General features: G+C 43.4%; 1 protein-coding gene across 4 annotated transcripts in view; it reads right to left on the bottom strand.

Annotated features, from left to right (window-relative positions):
• Positions 1 to 22500, bottom strand: part of LOC115225304 (IQ motif and SEC7 domain-containing protein 2) — a 118947-nt gene that overhangs the window by 22712 nt on the left and 73735 nt on the right. For 2 of the 4 annotated variants that reach the window (XM_029796246.2, XM_029796247.2), the window contains exons 8-10: positions 21668 to 21767; positions 19915 to 20030; positions 17158 to 17356 (exon numbers count right to left, since the gene is read on the bottom strand). In XM_029796246.2, coding sequence (XP_029652106.1) covers positions 17158 to 17356; positions 19915 to 20030; positions 21668 to 21767 — 415 coding nt within the window. The remainder of the gene's footprint in view (positions 1 to 17157; positions 17357 to 19914; positions 20031 to 21667; positions 21768 to 22500) is intronic. The other 2 variants (XM_036514368.1, XM_036514369.1) reach the window with 1 other exon arrangement.

Genomic DNA, 22500 nt, shown 5'->3' with positions numbered 1-22500 from the left:
CTAAGAGGTACACCCTGCCACATATTACAAACGTTCTGTTATGAATTTTAATAGCCACATCATTGCTTATAATGGGTCGATTTCTATGAGGATTTTGATGGCTCACCAGGCCTGCACGACTCAAACACCTCCGCCCACAAACCACACACATAAAAAGCAACACTCACTTTCCACAGGTTCCCCCAACTTCTAAGACCCTTCCTAATTCTCTCATACTTCACTCTCTCCCTCTCAAACCTTGAACAACCATCATCTTTCTCCATCCATCATGGTCTTGTGCCTCCCCCAATCACCGGCAACAATTCCTGTCTGTATTAGAGCATTATTTTTAGTCAAACAAATCAAACCCAGGACTTATTTTTTAAGACCAGTACTTATTTTATTGGTCTTTTTGCTGAACTGCTAAGTTACAGGAATGTAAATACACCAACACTGTTTGTCAAGTGGTGATTGGAGGACAAACACACACACAAAAACACATTCACACACACATATGATGGGCTTCTTTCAGTTTCCTCCTACCAAATCCACTCACAAGGCTTATTTTCTAAGTCAAGCTTGGTACTTATTCTATCAGCTCCTTCGGCCAAACAGCTGAGTTACAGGGACGTAAACAAACCAACACCAGGTGTCACGTGGAAAAGGTGGGGTCAAGCACAAAGACAAACTATTTATGGCAAGTTTCTTTCAGTTTCTGTCTCACCAAATCCATTTACAAGGATTTGGTCGGCCCAGGGCTATAGAAAAAGACACTTGCCCAAGGTGCCATGCAGTGGGACTGAACCCGGAACTTGGGAAACAAGCTTCTTACCACACAGCCATGTCTGCACCTAGGCAAAATGTTAGAGAAAGAAACCCAGATGTATCCTGCAACAAAAACAGCTAAAGCAAAACTTTTTCCATAAACCCTTAAAATATTACCACAGATCCTTAATTTGCTATTCTGATTGCGTGGAGCCCCCCTACCCAAATATTGTGTGGACCCCTTAGAGAACCATGGCTCAAACATATTTTAGCCCCCTGACACCTGGCATAAAACCATCTCCAACCCCTCAAATACCCCCCCCCCGACACTTATTAAAAAGGAGTAGTTTTCAGTTTTCCTTGCCTTGTAAGTTACTTGGTGACCCCATTACTACTAATGGCACAAGAAAAGCACCCAGTACACTTTATAAAGGGGTTGGTGTTAAGAAGGACATCCAACCATAAAACTATGCCAAAGTGGACCTCATTGGGGCTGGTGTCGCATAAAAAGCACCTAGTCCACTCTGTAAAGTGGTTGGTATTAGGAAGGGCATCCAGGCATAGAAACTATGCCAAAGCAGACCTCACTGGTGCTAGGGCCACATAAAAAAAAAAAAACACCCAGTCCACTCTGTAAAGTGGTTGGTATTAGGAAGGCTTCCAGGATAGAAACCATGCCAAAGCAGACCTCACTGGTGCTGGGGCCACATGAAAAAAAAACACCCAGTCCACTCTATAACGTGTGTGGCTTCTGGAAGGGCATTCAGCCGTAAACGGAACCATGCCAAAGTCGACATTTGAGCTTGACAGCCCAGGGGCCCGTTGAATCCTGTGAAGCCATGCAACCCATGCCAGCATGGGGTGACCCCCTTCGGTCATGAATGACCCTGGCATTGCACCTAGAAAGTTTCCCTCCGAGGCACAAGTTCGGGCAAGGTTGTTTTATAGAAGACCAGCAGTTGTCTATGGATACCAGCCTCTCTCTGCCACTGATGTTATCAAAGGAAAAGGCAAAGGGGCCGATACAGCTTGGCATCAGTGACACTGAAACTCATTTCTACAGCAGCAATGTGAAATAAAGTGTTTTGCTCAAGAATACAACACACAGCCTGGTCCAGGAATCGAACTCACAACCTCACGATCATAAGCTCGATGCTCTAACCAGTGAGCCATGCACCTTCAGTAGCCAGCAGGGGAAGCAGACGTTAAAACTAGGAAGATGATGGCTGTCTAATTAGACAAGCATGATCATTGTTGAAAGGTGTCAGCTATGTCTGTGCAAGGGTTTTAAGTTGAGTGCAACTTGCACAACACCTCAATGACTCTCAGTAGAAGCCCAGACTCAAGCAAAGTGCAGGATATTCAGCTCAAAAGAGTTAGCCTTCTCCTTGAAGAATACCCTAACAACAACCAGGGCACTCTCACACCTAGTGGCTTTTAATGTGCCCTCGAACACCAACCTGAAGTATTTCAATGTCCTGCATCTCATATGCTAGTTAACCCTGTTAGGAGTTATTAATCAGGGTCAAAGCAAACCTGGGAGCACAAGTGGCTAAGAAGTGGTCCCACACTCCCCAAAACCAAAGAACACCTGCATTTAACTCCATTCATTTATTTATTTATATATATATATTATATATATATATATATATATATATTATATATATATATATATATATATCACACCATCGTTTAATGTCAATCCACACACACACACACAGTGTACAAATACTGAGATAAAAAGAAGATGATGAACACACTGAGATTTGAACACTGTATCAATGTATTTCCAGTCAACCCATGTTAGTACTTATGCAACAAGAGATCAGTGATTCAACTTCTCGTTACTTATCTACAAGAAACCTATCTTAATTAGGCGCAGGAGTGGCTGTGTGGTAAGTAGCTTGCTTATGAACTACATGGTTCCGGGTTCAGTCCCACTGCATGGCACCTTGGGCAAGTGTCTTCTTCTATAGCCTCGGGCCGACCAAAGCCTTGTGAGTGGATTTGGTAGACAGAAACTGAAAGAAGTCTGTCGTATATATGTATATATATATGTGTGTGTGTTTGTGTGTCTGTGTTTGTCCCCTAAGCATTGCTTGACAACCGATGCTGGTGTGTTTACGTCCCCGTCACTTAGCGGTTCGGCAAAAAGAGGCCGATAGAATAAGTACTGGGCTTACAAAAAAAGAATAAGTCCCGGGGTCGATTTGCTCGACTAAAGGCAGTGCTCCAGCATGGCCGCAGTCAAATGACTGAAACAAGTAAAAGAGTAAAAAAAATTGCACGATTTTAACCCTGCTATTTCTTCCTTCCAACGTAAAACACCATTCCCTTAGGTTACTAAACAGGCTTAGGTTACTAAACAACTGCCCAACACAACAAGGCATTCCAATTTGGTTCAACGTTTGTCACACGAAACAACTCCACGGTTCAAATGCTATGAAGGGGTAAAGACCCCCTTCGGTCATGAATGACCATGGGATTGCACCTAGAAAGTTACCCTCCTAGACACAAGTCCGGGCAAGGTTGTTTATGGAAGACCAGCAGTCGCCCATGCATACCAGCCTCCCCTCTCCACGCCACCAGTGTTATCCAAGGGAAAAGCAAAGGGGCCGATACAGCTTGGCACCTGTGACGTCGCAACTCATTTCTACAGCTGAGTGAACTGGAGCAACGTGAAATAAAGTGTCTTGCTCAAGAACACAACACGCAGCCCGGTCCGGGATTCGAGCTCACAACCTCACGATCGTAAGCTCAACGCTCTAACCACTGAGCCATGCACCTTCAAATGCTATGAATAAATCAATATAAATCACATACAAACATGATAAACAACAATCTGAGACAGAACATGGAAGGACAGACTTGCTGAGGGATACTCGTACAATTTATTCATCATTCACTGAACGACAAAGGCACCAGTTACATTACAGACAGCCGGTCATTGCCCCACCCCCATTTCTCTCCCTCTCTCTCTCAACTTAGATACCATAAATTTCTTATTTATAAACTCTACCATTTCATCTTTACGAACGTACTTAGTCAGTCACTTAGCATTAGTAAAATAGGTTATGAAGACTCGGCAAGCACAAGTGAGACCATAACCTTGTGGCCTATGCTTAGGGGTGTAACCAGTCCACTTATGCTTACCTTTTCTTCATTGGACACTAAACTCTGCCAGCGAAGACCAGTTGAGGCAAGGGAAATCGAAGTCGAAATCAAACTTGGTGACCGACATCCGTTGCTAGTGGAGCGCTAAGAGTACCATACGAGGGAGATCGTTGCCAGAGCAAGCTGGCCTTTGTGCTGATGGCATGTTAAAAATACCATTCGAGCGTGATCGTTGCCTGAGCAACAAGTTGGCCTTCGTGCCGATGGCAAGTTAAGCACACCATTTGAGCGTGATCGTTACCGCGTCGCCTTACTGGCACTTGTGCTGGTGGCATGTGAAACATTCGAGCAAGGACGTTGCCAGTGCCGCTGGACTGGTTCCTATGCAGGTGGCACATAAAAAGCACCATTTGTATGTGGCCGTTGCCAGTTCCACCAAACTGACCCTCGTGCCGGTGGCATGTAAAAGCACCCACTACACTCTCAGAGTGGTTGGCGTTAGGAAGGGCATCCAGCTGTAGAAACTCTGCCAGATCAAGATTGGAGCCTGGTGCAGCCATCTGGTTCCCCAGTCCTCAGCCAAATCGTCCAACCCATGCCAGCATGGAAAGCGGACGTTAAATGACGACAACGATGATGATGATGATGATGGACTAATAAACATTTATAGTAACTACACAGAGGAAGTGAGAGAGAGAGAGGGGGGGAATGGGAGAGGGTAGATATTAAATATTGAGAAAGCACTAAGAAAAGCATTTCATTTATTTTCTATCCCGGGGTTTTCTCTACCCGCATCAAACCTGGCAAAGAGCAAAAGTAAACACGAATATCCATCGTTGTGTTACACAGCAAACCACAGCAACGACAACATCAACAACAACAACAACAAATACTAAAGTGTGTGTGTGTGTGTGTGTGAAGAGCGTACAAATGAGTGTGTGTGTGTATATAGCGTATATGTACGTGTGTGTGTGTAGAAAGCTATTTGTATGCGTGTGTAGAAAGATGTGTGTGTGTGTGAGTGTACAAATAATGTCTGTATATACAATGTATGCGTGTGCTGTAGAAATGTGTGTGTGTGTGGGGGGGGGGTGTTTGCGTGTTCATGTGTGTGTGGGGTGTGTGTGTGTGTGTGTATGGAGAAAGACTGTGTACAAATTAGTGTTCATATATATAGTGTATACGTATGTGTGTTGTAGAAAGGTGTGGGTGTAGGTGTGAGTATATGCGTAGAAATGTGTAGATTTGTGTTTGCAGGTGTGTATAATTATTTGTTAAAGTGTGTGAAAGCAGCCTTGTACCAGAGAGAGAGTGTGTGTGTGTGTGTGTGTGTGTGTGCACGCGCATGTTGTAAATGTGTGTGTGTGTATGCATGTTTTTTAATGTGTGTGTGTGTGTGTTTAAATGTGTGTTGTGGTGTGTTGTGCTTAAATGTGTGTGTGTGTGTTTAAATGTGTTGTGTGTGGCATGTGCGGTGTGTTTTAAATGTGTGTTGTGTGTTTAAATGTGTGTGGTGTGTTTAAAGGTGGGTGTGTGTTTAAATGTGTGGTGTGTGTGTTTAAATGTGTGTGTGTGTGTTTAATGGTGTGTGTGTGTGTTAAATGTGGTGTGTGTTTAAATGTGTATGTGTGTGCGCGTGTGTTTAAATGTGTGGTGTGGTTTTTAAATGTGGTGTGTGTGTGTTTAAATGGGGTGTGGTGTTTAAATGTTGTGTGTGTGTTTAAATGTGGGTGGTGTGTTTAAAGTGTGTGTGTGTGTTTAAATGTGTGTGTGTGCGCGTGTGTTTTTAAATGTGTGTGTGTGTGGGTGTTAAATGTGTGTGTGTGGTGTGTGTTAAATGTGTGTGTGTGGTTAAATGTGTGTGTGTGTGTTTAATGTGTGTGTGTGTGTTTAAAGTGTGTGTGTGTGTGTTTAAATGTGTGTGTGTGTGTTTAAATGTGTGTGTGTGTGTGTGTGCTTAAATGTGTGTGTGTGTGTTTAAATGTGTGTGTGTGTGCGCGTGTGTTTAAATGTGTGTGTGTGCGCGTGTGTTTAAATGTGTGTGTGTGCGCGTGTGTTTAAATGTGTGTGTGTGTGTGTACTTTGTCCTGACTATATATATCACAGCACTGGTCTCAAGGGTGGCCGAGGGGTAGAGTGTACTTGACGTGAGGGGTGGCGAAACAGTGAAAAGTAACACACACACACACAGCAACAACAACAACAAGGTGGATAAACAGAAGAGCAATGAGGAGACAAGAACGACAGGTGAGAAAAGATGGATTGGCCTCAAGCAATCAGTGAAGGTAATGGAGGGATGGGTGGTGGTGGTGGTGGCAAATTGGGTGTGCATATGTATGTAAGTATGCATATATATATATATATATATAGGCACAGGAGTGGCTGTGTGGTAAGTAGCTTGCTAACCAACCACATGGTTCTGGGTTCAGTCCCATTGCGTGGCACATTGGGCAAGTGTCTTCTGCTATAGCCCCAGGCTGACCAATGCCTTGTGAGTGGATTTGGTAGACGGAAACTGAAAGAAGCCCGTCGTATATATGTATATATATATATATGTATATATATATATATATGTATGTGTGTGTATGTGTTTGTGTGTTTGTCCCCCTAGCATTGCTTGACAACCGATGCTGGTGTGTTTACGTCCTCGTCACTTAGTGGTTCGGCAAAAAGAGACCGATAGAATAAGTACTGGGCTTACAAAGAATAAGTCCCAGGGTCGAGTTGCTCGACTAAAGGCGGTGCTCCAGCATGGCCGCAGTCAAATGACTGAAACAAGTAAAAGAGTAAAAGATATATATATATAGTACGTTTATATATCTGTTGTGCAAGATTTTTTATGTGAAGTCGTGTGTTGAAACAGATATTGTTATATTTCGGAATGGTCATTTTGCCAGTTTAGCCAATAAAAACACACGCACTATATATTTGGTGTTATTTTGCTTCAGTGTTATTTATTTTTTACATTAATCTTAATCTTATTTCGGCCAGAGTTCTTTCGTCACACACCTGTGACCTCATCAGTGGTCCTTTCCTTTCTTCTTTCTTATTTGTGTCTCTCCTTACTAACCGTCAACCATTTTGTATATATATATCACCATGATCACCGTGACCGACAAGGCTATCAGATGTTGCTACACATCGCTGGTCACAATGCACTTCGCATTGTTTTAGCCTTCATATGACTCCACCCCGCTGGCTAAGCAAGTAGGCCAACAGAAGGAAGAACGAGAGAAATTTGCGGCGAAAGAGTACAGAAGGGATCGCCCCCCCCCCTGCTGGAGCCTCGTGGAGCTTTAAGTGTTTTTGCTCAATAAACACTCACAACGCCCGGTCTGGGAATCGAAACCGCAATCCTACGATCGCGAGTCCGCTGCCCTAACCACTGGGCCATTGCGCCTCCAAATATATATATATATATATCGTTTTTGTATTTGGTTTGCAAGATTCTTTATGTGAATTCGTGTATTGAAGGATATTTTGTTGTGTCTGGGGAGAGTCATTCTGTTTTAATAATGCCTCGTTAATTAACACACTCACCGGTTCAATTTCCATTCGTTCACTTTTTTTTCTATAATAAGTAAATGAGTGGAAATCAAACCAATGAGTGTGTTAATTAACGAGGCATTAAAATAGAACGACCCTCCCCAAACATATATATATGAAATTTCATCTTGTACATGTTCTAGACATTACACTGTGACCATGCTGGAGTACTGCCTTCAAAGAAGGAGAGACACAAATAAGAAAGAAGAAAGCAAAGGACCACTGATGCGGTCACAGGAGTGTGACGAAAGAACTCTGGCCGAAATAAGATTAAGATTAATGTAAAAAATAAATAACACTTCAGTTCAAGTTTTCTGTAGCGAGTAGATTATATGTGGATAATATATATCAGTATATTGGCTTTGAAATAATTTTCTTTAGCCCTTTCTTATAAGTTGTTTATAATTTTAACAGTAAAGGTATTTTAATATGCTGCCACATTTTTTGATGGAATATTTTTCTGTAGAGAAAAAAACTTCATCCTATATTCATCATCATCATCGTTTAACGTCTGTTCTCCATGCTAGCATGGGTTGGACGGTTTGACCGGGGATCTGGGAAGCCAGAAGGCTGCACCAGGCTCCAGTCTTATCTGGCAATGTTTCTACAGCTTGATGCCCTTCCTAACGCCAACCACTCCGCGAGTGTAGTATATATTAGTAGTATATATATATATATTATATATATATATATATATAGCCCTAAACAGCGGTGGTGTACCCCCCCCCTACTGTCACGTTCGTGTTAGATTGACAGTATACAACCATTCTATCGACCCAACACCGTACATGTCTTTACGAGAGATTTAGAAATTTAGTATTTCTGATATATATATATATATATACAAGTACATATATATATATATATATATATATATATATATATATATATATGAGAGGGGCTTCTTTTAGTTACCAAATGCACTCACAAGACTTTGGTTGGCACAAGGCTGGAGTAGAAGATTGCGAGATCGTGGGTTCAATTCCCAGATCGGGCACTGCGTTGTGTTCTTGAGCAAAGCACTTCATTACACGTTGCTCTGTGATCATTTCGTCATCTGACATGTGGCACCATTTGCACCTGTACAGGTAATGTCAATTTGATGGAGGGAATGAGCTTATGTGAACACAACCATTTCATCACTATAAAACAAATCCTGTGTGTGGCTGTTCAGTAAGAACCGGTCGAACCCTCATACGTCACCTAACAATGGGAGAGACCACCATATACATACATATGAAGGGGTTGGTGTTAGAAAAGGTTGGAATTAGGAAGGGCATCCAGCCGTAAAATCCTGCCAAAACACACAAACGCCTGGTGCCCCTGCTTGGCCGGTTCCTATCAAAGCATCCAACTCATGCCAGCATGGAAAGCAGATGTTAAACAATGATGATACACGCACACACAACGGGCTTCTTTCAGTTTCCGTCTACCAAATCCGCCCACAAGGTTTTGGTCAACCTGAGGCTATAGTAGAAGACACTTGCCCAAGGTGCCACGCAGTGGGACTGAACCCGGAACCATGTGGTTGGTAAGCAAGCTACTTACCACACAGCCACTCCTGCACCTATATACATATATATGACGGGCTTCTTTCAGTTTCCGTCTACCAAATCCACTCACGGTTTTGGTCAACCTGAGGCTATAGTAGAAGACACTTGCCCAAGGTGCCACGCAGTGGGACTGAACCCGGAGTCCTGTGGTTGGGAGGTAGGCTTCTTACCACACAGCCATGCTCTGCACCTGACAAAGGGCACATGTTGCTTCGAGATAGGAGTAAGGGGGAGGATTGGCGGGGGGGAATGCATTGGGGATGGAGGGTGTTTGTAGGGAATGAAAATTCTTGTGTCTCATAAAGGTCCCCACCCCCCAACAAACAGAAGGGGACACACACACAGGGACATCAACTGCATTTTCACACACTACGATGGAAACCACCATCACCGCCACCACCACCATTGTATAGTTTGTAAACTGGAGGAGGTGGGGGTGGCAGATATGTGGAAGGGGCTGGGAAGAGTGGGGACGGTGACAAGGAAGTGTGTGTGTGTGTGTGTCTGTGTGTGTATGCGTGTGTGCGTCTGTGTGTGTGTGTCTGTGTGTATCTGTGTGTGTGTGTGTGTGTGCCTGTGTGTATCTATGTGTGTGTGTGTCTCTATGTGTGTGTGTGTGTGTGGTGTGCCTGTGTGTATCTATGTGTGTGTGTCTGTGTGTGTGTGTGTGTCTGAGTGTGTGTGTGTGTGCCTGCGTGTATCTATGTGTGTGGGTGTGTGTGTCAGTATGTTTGTGTGTGTATGAATGTGTGTGTCTGTGTCTGTGTGTGTGTGTGCGCGTGTCTGTATGTGTGTGTGTCTGTGTAGGGAGCAGGTCCAAAATGAAAATAGAGGCAGGTGTGAGTGAAGTCGATTGAGATGAGTGATGGGAGGAAATTGTGGTGAATGATGACAACAACAACGACAACAACAACAGCAACAACAACATGTGTGAGCGTGTGTGGGTGTGTGTGTGTGTGATGTGCGGGAGAGGATGAACTTGGAACACGAACACAACAAAAAACACAAACAACAAAAATATATTAAAAAACAAATCAAAATTTCGAAATAATTACAAACAAAAAGGAAAAACGAAAATTAAGCTAACGAGGGAAACTTAATTATAAATTAAATTAATAAATCATAAATAATAATAATAATAATAATAATAATAATGAACAAAAATAATTAGAATACCGAAAAAATAATTTATGGATAATTAAAATAATCCTTTTTAATAAAGGCACAAGGCCTGACATTTGCGGGGAGAGGGGGGCTAGTCGGTTTCATTAACCCCAGTGCGTAACTGGTACTTAATTTATTGACCCCCCTCCCCCCCTCCCCGAAAGGATGAAAGGCAAATTCGACTTTGGCAGAATTTGAACTCAGAATATAAAGATGGATGAAATGCCGCTAAGCGTGTTACCTGGCTTGCTAACGATTCTGCCAGGTTGCTACCTTAACGATAATGACAATAATAAGAAGCACTCAGAGAGTGCAAACCTCCGCTAAGGCAACACCAAATTCCTGTCAATGATTAGCCGGAGGTGATTCTTTTAAAATGGCCAGAGCGGCTAACTGGCTTCCGTGCCGGTGGCATGTAGGAGGCACCATTCGAGCGGGGTCGTTACCAGCATCGCCTTACTGGCACCTGTGCCATTGGCATGTGTAAAAAATTTGAGCGAGGTCGTTGCCAGTACTGCCTGACTGGCCTCCATGCCAGTGGCACGTAAAAGCACCCACTACACTCTCGGAGTGGTTGGCGTTAGGAAGGGCATCCAGCCGTAGAAACACTGCCAGATCAGACTGGAGGCCTGGTGCAGCCATCTGGTTTGCCAGCCCAGTCAAACCGTCCAATCCATGCCAGCACGGAAAGCAGACATTAAATGATGATGAGAATATCTCAAATAAACTCGACTGCCCTCACAAACAAGAATACTAAAAATGAACCTGATAAGCCCATATTATGGCAAGCAACTCAAAAGGGGTCAGCAGTATTGAACTCTTTCCTTGACCAAAAACCAATCACATAAGACTGGTCATTGAAAAGGTAACACAGGCGGTGCCCTAGCATGGCCACAACCTTTGGGTTGAAAGGCATAAAAGAATAACGTCAGATGGAAAAGATATTTTTTTAAAGACATGTTGAGGCAAGAGAAATTGGAATCAAAATCGCTCAAAAGTCAATGGAAATTGTAGTTGTGGTACCTGTGCCGGTGGCACGTAAAAGAACCATCCGAATGTGGCCGCTGCCAGCGCTGCCCCGACTATTCGCATCTATCACAGTTGTCCTCAACCCTTATTTGCCCACGGGCCCCTTTCATACCTGTTTTACTCAACTGGGCCCTCATATTAAAAAAGAACAATATTTTTAGAATTAAATATTGTTCTGAATTGTATGAAAGAAACAATTAAAAAAATATTTTGTGCATTGGAGTTTAAGCAATTGATTGCACCTAAACGCTAACAGCAACAATCTTACATAGACCCCCCACCCAAGGGATGCATGGACCTCTGTTGAGAATCACCGGTCCATAACCAGCCCCCTCAAAAGTAACTTGGATCGTAGGGTGACATGCTGTGCTTGAGGAGACCTATTGAGTCAAGGACATCAAAATCATAAACGAACCTGATCGCTCTCAAAAATTAAAAGAAAACAGAAAAATAATCCAGAATCCCTGTCCAGTACCGGATTGATACCAAATTCTAATCAGTTTGTGCCAGTCATGAGGCCAAACATCTCAGAAAGTTTCATCTAAATCCATCCCACAGTTCTTGAGATATCTTGTCCACGGACAAACAAGCCAATGAACAAATACAACTGTAAACAATACCTTTGCCTTCGTTAAGGCGGAGGTAATAATGGTATCAACTTTTGTCACAAAGGCAGCAATTTTGGGAGAGGGGACTAATTAATCATATCGACTCCAGTGCACAACTGGTACTTAATTTATCGACCTCGAAAGAATGAAAAACAAAGCCGACCTCAGTGGAATTTGAACTCAGAACGTAAGGACAAGCGAAAGATCGCTAACCATTTTGTCTGCCATGCTAACGATTCTGCCATCTTGCCGCCTTAATAATAATAATAGTAGTAGTAGTAGTAGTAGTAGTAGTAATAATAATAATAATAATCCTTTTTACTCTAGGCACAAGGCCTGAAATTTTGGGGAAGGCGGGGCCAGTCGATTAGATCGATCCTAGAATGCAACTGGTACTTAATTTATCGACCCTGAATGGATGAAAGGCAAAGTCGACCCCAGTGGAATTTGAACTCAGGACGTAAAGACTGATGGGATACCGCTAAGCATTTCACCCAGCGTCCTCACGATTCCGCCATCTTGCCACCTTAATAATAATAACAACAATAATAATAATAATAATAATTATAATAATAATTATAATAAAAATAATATACAAAAATGATAAACAATTAAAATAAATTTATAAATGTAAAGAATGATAATAATAATAATAAAAATAAAAATAAAAATAATGAAAAATTAAAGAATACAACAAAAAGAGCAACATAAAACAACAAAAAAGCATTTGGAGAAGAATAGATGGGTGGGGAAGGGATTGGCCCAGGAGGGGGGTGACTACTGCTGCTGTGGTGGTGGTGTTATGTAGGCGTGGCTGTGTGGTAAGGAGGTGGCTTCCCAACCACATGGTTCTGGGTTCAGTCCCACTGCGTGGCACCTTGGGGCGAGTTGTCTTCTACTCTAGCCTCGTGAGTGGATTTGGTAGACGGAAACTGAAAAGAAGCCCGTTGTGTGTGTGTGTGTGTGTGTGTTCGTGCTTGTCCTCCACCATCGCTTGACAACCCGGTGTTGGTGTGTTTATGTCCCTGTAACTTAGCGGTTCAGCAAAAAAAAAAAAAAGAAACCAATAGAAAAGGGGCCAGGCTTTAAAAAAAAAAATGTCCTGGGGTTGATTTATTTTGTCTAAAAATTTTTTGAGGTAGTGCTCCAGCATGGCCACAGTCTAATGACTGAAACAAGTAAAAAACAAAATAAAAAAATATGTGTGTGTGTGTAATGGATAGAGAAATTGAAAGGATTGTTTTGGTCCAATGGTAAAATAGCTGGAATGTTTATAGGTGATGCAGGTTCAAATCCCATCAAGAGCCTTCGACTTTTATTACCCAGGGTCTTTTTACTTCAGTATTTACATGCTATTGCTTATAGCCTTGCTTTGAGATCTATTGCCCTCTCTCCCTATATATATATATATATATAGGCGCAGGAGTGGCTGTGTGGTAAGTAGCTTGCTAACCAACCACATGGTTCCGGGTTCAGTCCCACTGTGTAGCATCTTGGGCAAGTGTCTTCTGCTATAGCCCCGGGCCAACCAATGCCTTGTGAGTGGATTTGGTAGACAGAAACTGAAAGAAGCCTATCGATATATATATATATATATATATGTGTGTGTGTTTGTGTGTCTGTGTTTGTCCCCCTACCTAGCATTGCTTGACAACCGATGCTGGTGTGTTTACGTCCCCGTAACTTAGCGGTTCGGCAAAAAGAGACCGATAGAATAAGTACTGGGCTTACAAAGAATAAGTCCCGGGGTCGATTTGCTCGACTAAAAGGCGGTGCTCCAGCATGGCCGCAGTCAAATGACTGAAACAAGTAAAAGAGTAAAAGAGTATATATGTGTGGAGGCACAATGGCCTAGTGGTTAGGGCAGTGGACTCGTGGTCGCAGGATCGCGGTTTCGATTCCCAGACTGGGCGTTGTGTGTGTTTATTGAGCGAAAACACCTAAAAGCTCCACGAGGCTCCGGCAGTGGGTGGTGATCCCTGCTGTACTCTTTCACCACTCTTTCTCCCACTTTTTCCTCTGTTGGCCTGCTCGCTTAGCCAGCGGGGTGGCGTCATTCAAAAGGCTAAAACAATGTGAACGCATTGTGACCAGCGATGTCTAACAACAACTGAAGGTCTGGTCGGTCATGTGATATATATATATATCATGTGATCACATGAGTAACCAGGCTACCAGATGTGGTTACACATCGCTGGTCACAATGCACTTTTTTGCATTGTTTTAGCCTTCAAATGACACCACCCCACTTGCTAGGCCATCATTAACCCTTGACTGAAAAGGGTAACTAGAGCAGTGTAAAATGAAGTGTCTTGCTCAAGAACACAACACGACAACCTGTCAGGGTATTGAACTCATGGTCAAGCAGTTGCGAGTCCAGCAGCCTAACCACTAGGCCATGTAGCAATAAAAGTAGTAGTAGTAGAATGTGTGTGTGTGTGGCACGTAAAAAGCACCAACTGATCGTGGCCGTTGCCAGCCTCACCTGGCCCCCGTGCAGGTGGCTTGTAAAAAGCACCATCCGATCGTAGCCGTTGCCAGCCTCGCCTGGCCTCTGTGCCGGTGGCACGTAAAAAGCACCATCCGACTGTGGCCGTTGCCAGCCTCACCTGGCACGTAAAAAGCACCCACTACACTCACAGAGTGGTTGGCGTTAGGAAGGGCATCCAGCTGTAGAAACACTGCCAGATCTGACTGGAGCCTGGTGCAGCCTTCTGGCTTCCCAGATCCCCGGTCGAACCGTCCAACCCATGCCAGCATGGAAAGCGGACGCTAAACGATGATGATGATGATGGTGGTGATGCAGATGGTGATGATGTATGCCTGTGAGTGTGTACAGAGAGTACAGGAGGCAGTGACATTATGTGACCATCCCATCTTTATTTCAAGACAGTAATACGTGATTTAAGGGAAATTTGGCTGCTATTTCTAGGAAATCAAACAATTAAAGAGAGATACTTTTCTACTCTAGGCACAAGGCCTGAAATTTTAGGGGAGGGTGCCAGTTGATTAGAAAATAAGACAACACACAGGAGTGGCTGTGTGGTAAGTAGCTCGTTTACCAACCGCATGGTTCCGGGTTCAGTCCCACTGCATGGCACCTTGGGCAAGTGTCTTCTACTATAGCCTCGGGCCGACTAATGCCTTGTGAGTGGATTTGGTAGACGGAAACTGAAAGAAGCCCGTCGTATATATGTATATATATATATGCGTGTGTGTGTTTGTGTGTCTGTGTTTGTCCCCCCACCATCGCTTGACAACCGATGCTGGTGTGTTGTTTATGCCCCCGTAACTTAGCGGTTCGGCAAAAGAGACCGATAGAATAAGTACTGGGCTTACAAAAGAATAAGTCCCGGGGTCGAGTTGCTCGATTAAAGGCGGTGCTCCATCATGGCCGCAGTCAAATGACTGAAACAAGTAAAAGAGTAAAGAGTATATCAGAAGTGTTGGTGTAGCTCAATTGATTGTAGTGGTACCTGTCACTGAGGAGGTAAAATGATGCCGAGACATTGTGTCTGGTAGTTGAAAGATGCTTGGAGATCTGCTTGATGTGTTATGAAGTCTGCAGAAATGGTGGCAGAAGACAAAGGGAGTGGAGAGGGGTAGTTGTAGTAGATTCTACTACATGGTTCAGAAACCTGGACGTTATCAAAGAAACTTGAGAGGCGGTTGGATGGAACCTACACTTGCCTCCTTATAAGAGCTCAAAATCCCTCGTGGAGGCGTCGTCCAACCAAAATGCAAATGTATGGGAAACTACCACCTGTGTCATCTCTTGTGAAAGGTAGGAGAGTCCAGTTTGCTGGACATTGTTGTAGAGCTGAAAAAGAGGTAATTTCTACTCTTCTCCTCTGGAAGCCATCTACTCGCAATACCAGAGGGCGCACACTCTCCTACCCTGATGTAATCTCCAGGGAGACAGGCATCCAGCAACAGAACTTCTGTGATGCCATGATAGACCGTGAGGTCTGGCGTAACATAGTAAATTCCATTGCCTCGACCACGGTCGAACAATGATGATGATGATGATGATGTAGTAGATTGAACAATAGAGAGAGGGAGGGAGGTGTGTGTGTGTGGTGTCTGGTAGTATAAAAATGTCATTTGGAGATTGCAGACTTTATAAAATGAGACCTTTTGCCTAGACAAAACCCTGCAGCAAATGGCTTTTGCGTCCTCATGTGTCAAAGATAAATGCACATACAGACACGGGTGCAGCTGTGTGGTTAAGAAGTTTGCTCCCCAACAACATAGTTCTGGGTTCAGTCCCACTGCATGGCACCTTGGGCAACTAAAAGCCTTGTGAGTGGATTCGATAGGATTTGTGGCTACAGTTGTTGTTTAGCCCCATGTCAGACCTGGTCCAGACAGAGCTATGATCAAAGACATTCCAGTTGTGACCATCCCATCTTTATTTCAAGACAGTAATATGTGATGTAAAGGAAATCTGGTTGCTATTTCTAGGAAATCAAGCAATTAAAGAGAGAAACTTTTCTACTCTAGGCAAAAGGCCTGAAATTTTAGGGGAGGGGCCAGTCGATTAGATCAACCCCAGAATGTAACTGGTACTTAATTTATCGACCCCGAAAGGATAAAAGGCAAAGTTGACCTCGGTGGAATTTGAACTCACAACGTAGCAGTGGACGAAATACCGCAAAGCATTTCGCCTGGCATGGTAACGTTTCTGCCAGATCGCCGCCTTAATTAAAGAGAGAGAGAGACTGACATCAAGTGGATTTTAGTATTGGCTGTGTAGTGTTGGTGGGAAGAGGAGCTGTTGAGCAGAAGTGGTGGCCGGTGCCAAAGGGAGAGGAGAGGGGGAGTAGTTGTAGTAGATTGAAAAGGGAAGGGAAGGTAAGAGGAAGAGGGTAGAGAGTGCAGAGTAGTAGTAGTAGTAGTAGTAGTAGTAGTATTAGGAGCTGTAAGAGTAGCAATAAGAGTAGTAGTAGTAGTAGAAGCTGTAGTAGAGATAGTAGTAGTGGTAGTAGTAGACAACATAGAAATGGTAGTAGTAGTAGTAGCAGCAGCAATGGGAATAGTAGTTGTAATAATAGTAGTAGTAGCGTTTGGAGTAAAAGGTAACAATGGTGAATAAGAGAGAAGGATGAGGAGAGGGAAAGGGGCAGGAGGGGGTGGGAGAAAGAGACTGAAGTTTGTGGTGGGGGATGATAGTAGTAGTAGTTGTAGTAGTAGCAGCAGCAGTAGTAGTAGTAGTGGTGGTGGTGATAGTAGTAGTGGTAGATTGAGGAGCGGAGGTGAGAGGTGATGATGGTGGTGGTGGTGGTGGTGGTGGTTGGTGACAGTGCCGGTGGGGTTGAAAAGGTGGGTTGGCAGGTAGGAAGGTAGGTAGGAAGGAAGGAAGGAAGGAAGGCAGGTGTTGACAACCAGGCCATGCATACCTTCACAAATATCTAGTAGAGAACTTGACAAAGAAGACTTCTTGATACCACACTCAGGAGCAGATAGTCTATTTACCGCGGGCTCCGACGGTTTCAGCACATCATAGATCAGCACTCGCGAGTCGTCGTCGATTGTGTTCCGAGTGGCACGGTGCCGTTGTAACTCCTCCTCAATACGCAAACTCTCTAATCCGGTCGTCTGCAAGAGAACAGAAAGGAAGAATGAAGTGAAAGATGGCGGACGGTGGTTTCTTTAACGATATATTGATATACTGCAATAACTTGGGACTCAAAGGCCCATGGCTGTTTAATACCTGGCCCATGGCTATTTAATACCTGGCCCATGGCTGTTTAATACCTGGCCCATGGCTGTTTAATACCTGGCCCATGGCTATTTAATACCTGGCCCATGGCTGTTTAATACCTGGCCCATGGCTATTTAATACCTGGCCCATGGCTGTTTAATACCTGGTCCATGGCTGTTTAATATCCAAGAATCATATGGAATAGAAGTTTTCAAGAAAAAACTTCAAGTGTTGGGCCTCATGGAGGCAATGACTGAAACCATTGGTATTATGTTATGCTTGAGAAGAAGACCCATCAAGCCAAGCAAAATCACAGTCGGGTTGACCCATCAAGCCAAGCAAAATCACAGTCGGGTTGACCCATCAAGCCAAGCAAAATCACAGTCGGGTTGACCCATCAAGCCAAGCAAAATCAGTCGGGTCAGACACTGGTGTCTCACAAATGGCACCCGTGCTGGTGGTATGTAAAAGCACCTCATACCCATGGAGTGGTTGGCATTAGGAAGGGCATCCAGCCACAGAAACCATACTAAATATGACAGGGGTCTGGTACAGCCTTCCAGCTTGCCAGCCCTGGTCAAACCATCCAACCCATGCCAGCATGGACAACAGATAATAAATGATAATGAACTTGACCCCCTACTATAAAAAACCCCAGACAAGCCCATACTATGGCAAGCAGCTCGAAAGGGGTCAGCAGTATTGAACCCTTTCCTTCTCCAAAACCCAATTACATAAGAATGGTCATTGAAAAGGTAACATAGGCGGTGCCCTAGCATGGCCACAACCTTTGGGTTGAAAGGCATAAAAGAATAACGTCAGACGGAAGAAAAGATATTTTTTTAAAACAGTATTCGCATCTAACTCAGTGGTCCTCAACCCTTCTTTGCCCATGGGCCCCTTTCATACCTGTTTTACTCAATTGGGCCCTCATATTAAAAAAGAACAATATTTTTAGAATTAATTATTGTTCTGAATTGTATGAAAGAAACAATTTAAAAAATATTTTGTGCATTGGAGTTTAAGCAATTGATTGCACCTAAACTTTAACAGCAACAATCTTATATAGACCCCTAAGGGTTGCATGGACCTCTGTTGAGAATCAATGATCCATAACCAGCCCCCTCAAAAGTAACTTGGATTGCAGGGTGACATGCTGTGCTTGAGGAGACCTACTGAGTCAAGGACATCAAAATCAAATGGAAATTGTAGTTGTGATCCCCGTGCTGGTGGCACGTAAGAATCACTGTCCGAATGTGGCCGATGCCAGTGCAGCCTTGACCGGCTTCTGTGCTGGTGGCACGTAAAAAGCACCAACTGATTGTGGTCGAAGCCAGCCCCCTAGCACCTGTGCAGGTGGCACTTAAAAAACACCCACTATATTCTCGGAGTGGTTGGCATCAGGAAGGGCATCTGGCCATAGAAACCTTGTCAAATCTAATCAGAATCTGGTGCAAACCGTCCAACCCATGCCAGCATGGAAAGTGGATGTTAAATGATGATGATGATGATGACCAACTGTGATAAGCACTTTCTCAGTGGCCACAGATGTCAATTCATTTCATAAAAAAGAGAAAAAAAAAAATCAATCAGCTTGATCAATGATGGTCATCAGATATTTTGCCCCTGGATGTGTACAAAGTACCAGGGTGGATTAGAACCAGTCATCACTTCCGTATTTATCTACAATATTCCCATCTACCCCATGTTCTAATCAATTCGATCTGTGATAAACACCAGGTGTCTTATTCCTGAGTGTGTACCCGGTGCCAGACTGGATTAGAGTCGGTGAACACCGCCTTGATTGGCCCCCGTGCCGGTGTCATGTAAAAAGCACCAACCGATCGTGGTCATTGCCAGCCCCGCCTGGCACCTGTGCCGGTAGGTCGTAAAAAGCACCAACCGATCATGGCCGTTGCCAGCCTCACCTGGCACGTAAAAAGCACCAACCGATCGTGGCCGTTGCCAGCCTCACCTGGCACGTAAAAAGCACCAACCGATCGTGGCGTTGCCAGCCTCGCCTGGCACCTGTGCCGGTGGCACGTAAGATGCACCAACCAATCGTGGCCGTTGCCAACCTCGCCTGGCACCTGTGCCGGTGGCACGTAAAAAGCACCAATCCGACCGTGGCCGTTGCCAGCCTCGCCTGGCACCTGTGCCGGTGGCATGTAAAAATCACCCACTACACTCTCGGAGTGGTTGGCGTTAGGAAGGGCATCCAGCCGTAGAAACTCTGCCAGATCAGACTGGAGCCTAATGCAGCCTCCTGGCTTCCCAGATCCCCGGCCGAACCATCCAACCCATGCTAGCATGGAAAACGGACGTTAAATGATGATGATGATGATGACGACTTACAGCTGATTTCAAATGATTAATGATAAGAACAAAAACATCAAGAGACACACAGACAGACAAAGAAAAACAGGAAAGAAGGAAGGGTAAACCTGCTTACCTCAAGGATAGCTTCTTTGAGGTCTTCGACAAACTTCTGCCGATCGTGGTCGTTCCGAGCGTTAAACGTGATAAGGACTTTACCATTGCTTGACAACCTAATTCCGTATTGATAATCTGTAAACGAGACACATGGCAATTACCATTATTAGAATAATAATTATTATTATTATTATTGAGTGAGAGAGCAGCGCATGCCATCAGAGTGACACTGGGGTACAAATATATGAAGCCCAATATACCCATCATGACCACCCGTCTGATAAGGGTACACCAGGCACATGCATCACAACCATATGTGCGAGACATGGTGATCTTATAGTTCCGTATTTAAGAGATGAGGAATTATTTACATTATTTACATTTGACGGATATTTGTCCTCATCTTGATTGTTGTTAACACAATATTTCAGCTGATATACCCTCCAGCCTTCATCAGGTGTCTTGGGGAAATTTCGAACCTGGGTTCTCATTCCTAAGGTATTTTTCGATGTCGTTATTATTATTAAGGTCACTGCCTGGAATCGAACTCGGAATCTTGGGGTTAGTAGCCTGCGCTCTTAACCACTATGCCATATGTCCGTGGGCATATGGCGTAGTGGTTAAGAGCACAGGCTGCTAACCCTAAGATTCCAAGTTTGATTCCAGGCAGTGACCTTAATAATAATGATAATAATAACAACAACAACAAAGAATACCTTAGGAATGAGAACCCAGGTTCGAAATTTCCCCAAGACACCTGATGAAGGCTGGAAGGTATATCAGCTGAAATGTTGTGTTAATAACAAACAAGATGAGGACAAATATCCGTCAAATGTAAATAATGGTGATCTTATATCAAGATAAACAATGTATGACCTTGCAAGTGGGGCCCAGTAAGAATTTTCTTCAGGTTGTGTAGCCCATCCCGCTCAAAAGGTCCCTGAAATAAGAGTTGCTTAGGGATGTTGAACGAAACACCCATGTTTCCAGAGGTGAATCCCTCTCAACACACGGCTATGATGCCATCCCCCCCCCCACTGCTTCTGCGCATAATCAGAGATGCACATATGAAACGTTTGTGTACAAATAAGCTTATACCTGCCACCAAATTGACATTACCTGTACAGGTGACACAGGTCAGATGGCGAAAAGATTGCAGAGCAACGTGTAATGAGGTGCTTGCTCAAGAACACAATGCAATGCCCAGACTGGGAATTGAACCCACGATCTCGCAACTGTGAGCACAACATCCTAACCACTGAGCCATGCACCTGCACTAAAACAGGTGCCTATGTTTGTATGTATGTATTTGTGTCTGTTCACCGCCAAGACTTGACAACCGGTGTCGGTGTGTTTACATCCCCCATAACTGAGCAGTTCAGCAAAACATACTGAAAAATAATAATTGCTAGGATTGATTCATTTGACTAAAAATTCAAGGCATTGCTACAGCATGGCCACAGTCTAATCGCTGAAACAAACGTAAAAGGTAAAAAGGTATGCGAGCTGGCAGAGTGGTTAGCACGCCGGGCGAAATGCTTAGCGGTATTTCATCCCCCGCTGCGTTCTGAGTTCAAATTCTGCCGTGGTCGACTTTGCCTTTCATCCTTTCGGGGTCGATAAATTAAGTACCAGTTATGTACTGGGGTCAATGTAATCGACTTAATCCGTTTGTCTGTCCTTGTTTGTCCCCTCTGTGTTTAGCCCCTTGTGGGTAGTAAAGATATAGGTAAAAAGGTACGCAGAGACGGTACCTCGCTGGTGGTACTTACGTGAGGTCTCAAACAGATACGCCTGCATGCCGTACAGTGAGAAATACTGCTTGAAGGAGTAAGTGATACCTGTTTTTTTCTTACTAAATATTTTGGTAATCTGAAAATAGAAAAGGTTAACGAAGTGTCGTCAAAAAGTATCCGACCTTTGGCTAAAAGACAACTGATTTTAAAACCCATTGGGGCACAAATTTTCTTTTAATTTAATTTATTATCAAAAATCATTTTTTATACAACTTTAACTGATACTAGCAGTATCGCCCGGCGTTGCTCGGGTTTGTAAGGGAAATAACTATATAAGCATTTTTAGAGAGTTATAGCCAAAAGATAGCAAAAAAATGCATTAAAAATGGAAAAAAATGATGGTAAATTTTTTTTTAAATCGTAGACTCATGCTAATACCCAGAAGGGCTCGATATGAATCACGACTATAAGAAACTGCACCGCAAAATGTGGGAGTAGTTAGGAATCTAAATCGTAGGAGACAGACACTCACACAACTTCACTTTTATATATATTTATATATATTTATATATATTTATATATATATATATATATTATATATATATATATATATATATATATATATATATATATTTCGTTTTTGGATTTGGTTTGTAAGATTCTTTATGTGGGTTCGTGTGTTGAAGCATATTCTGTTGTGTCTGGGGAGAGTCATTCTCTTTTAGTGCCTTATTATGTAACACACTCACTGGTAAAATTTCCACTTATTCCTTATTTTTATCTTCCGAAAATTTTCGTTGTGTCTTGCAACCTTTTCAATAGTTTTGACTATCCAATATATATATATATAAATGTTTATTACAATATTT

Source organism: Octopus sinensis, linkage group LG27 (genome assembly GCF_006345805.1).
Source record: "Octopus sinensis linkage group LG27, ASM634580v1, whole genome shotgun sequence".
In the NCBI taxonomy this organism is placed as follows: domain Eukaryota; kingdom Metazoa; phylum Mollusca; class Cephalopoda; order Octopoda; family Octopodidae; genus Octopus; species Octopus sinensis.
Note: the sequence above shows the minus strand (reverse complement) of the source record. Positions and strands in the feature narration are given on the sequence as shown.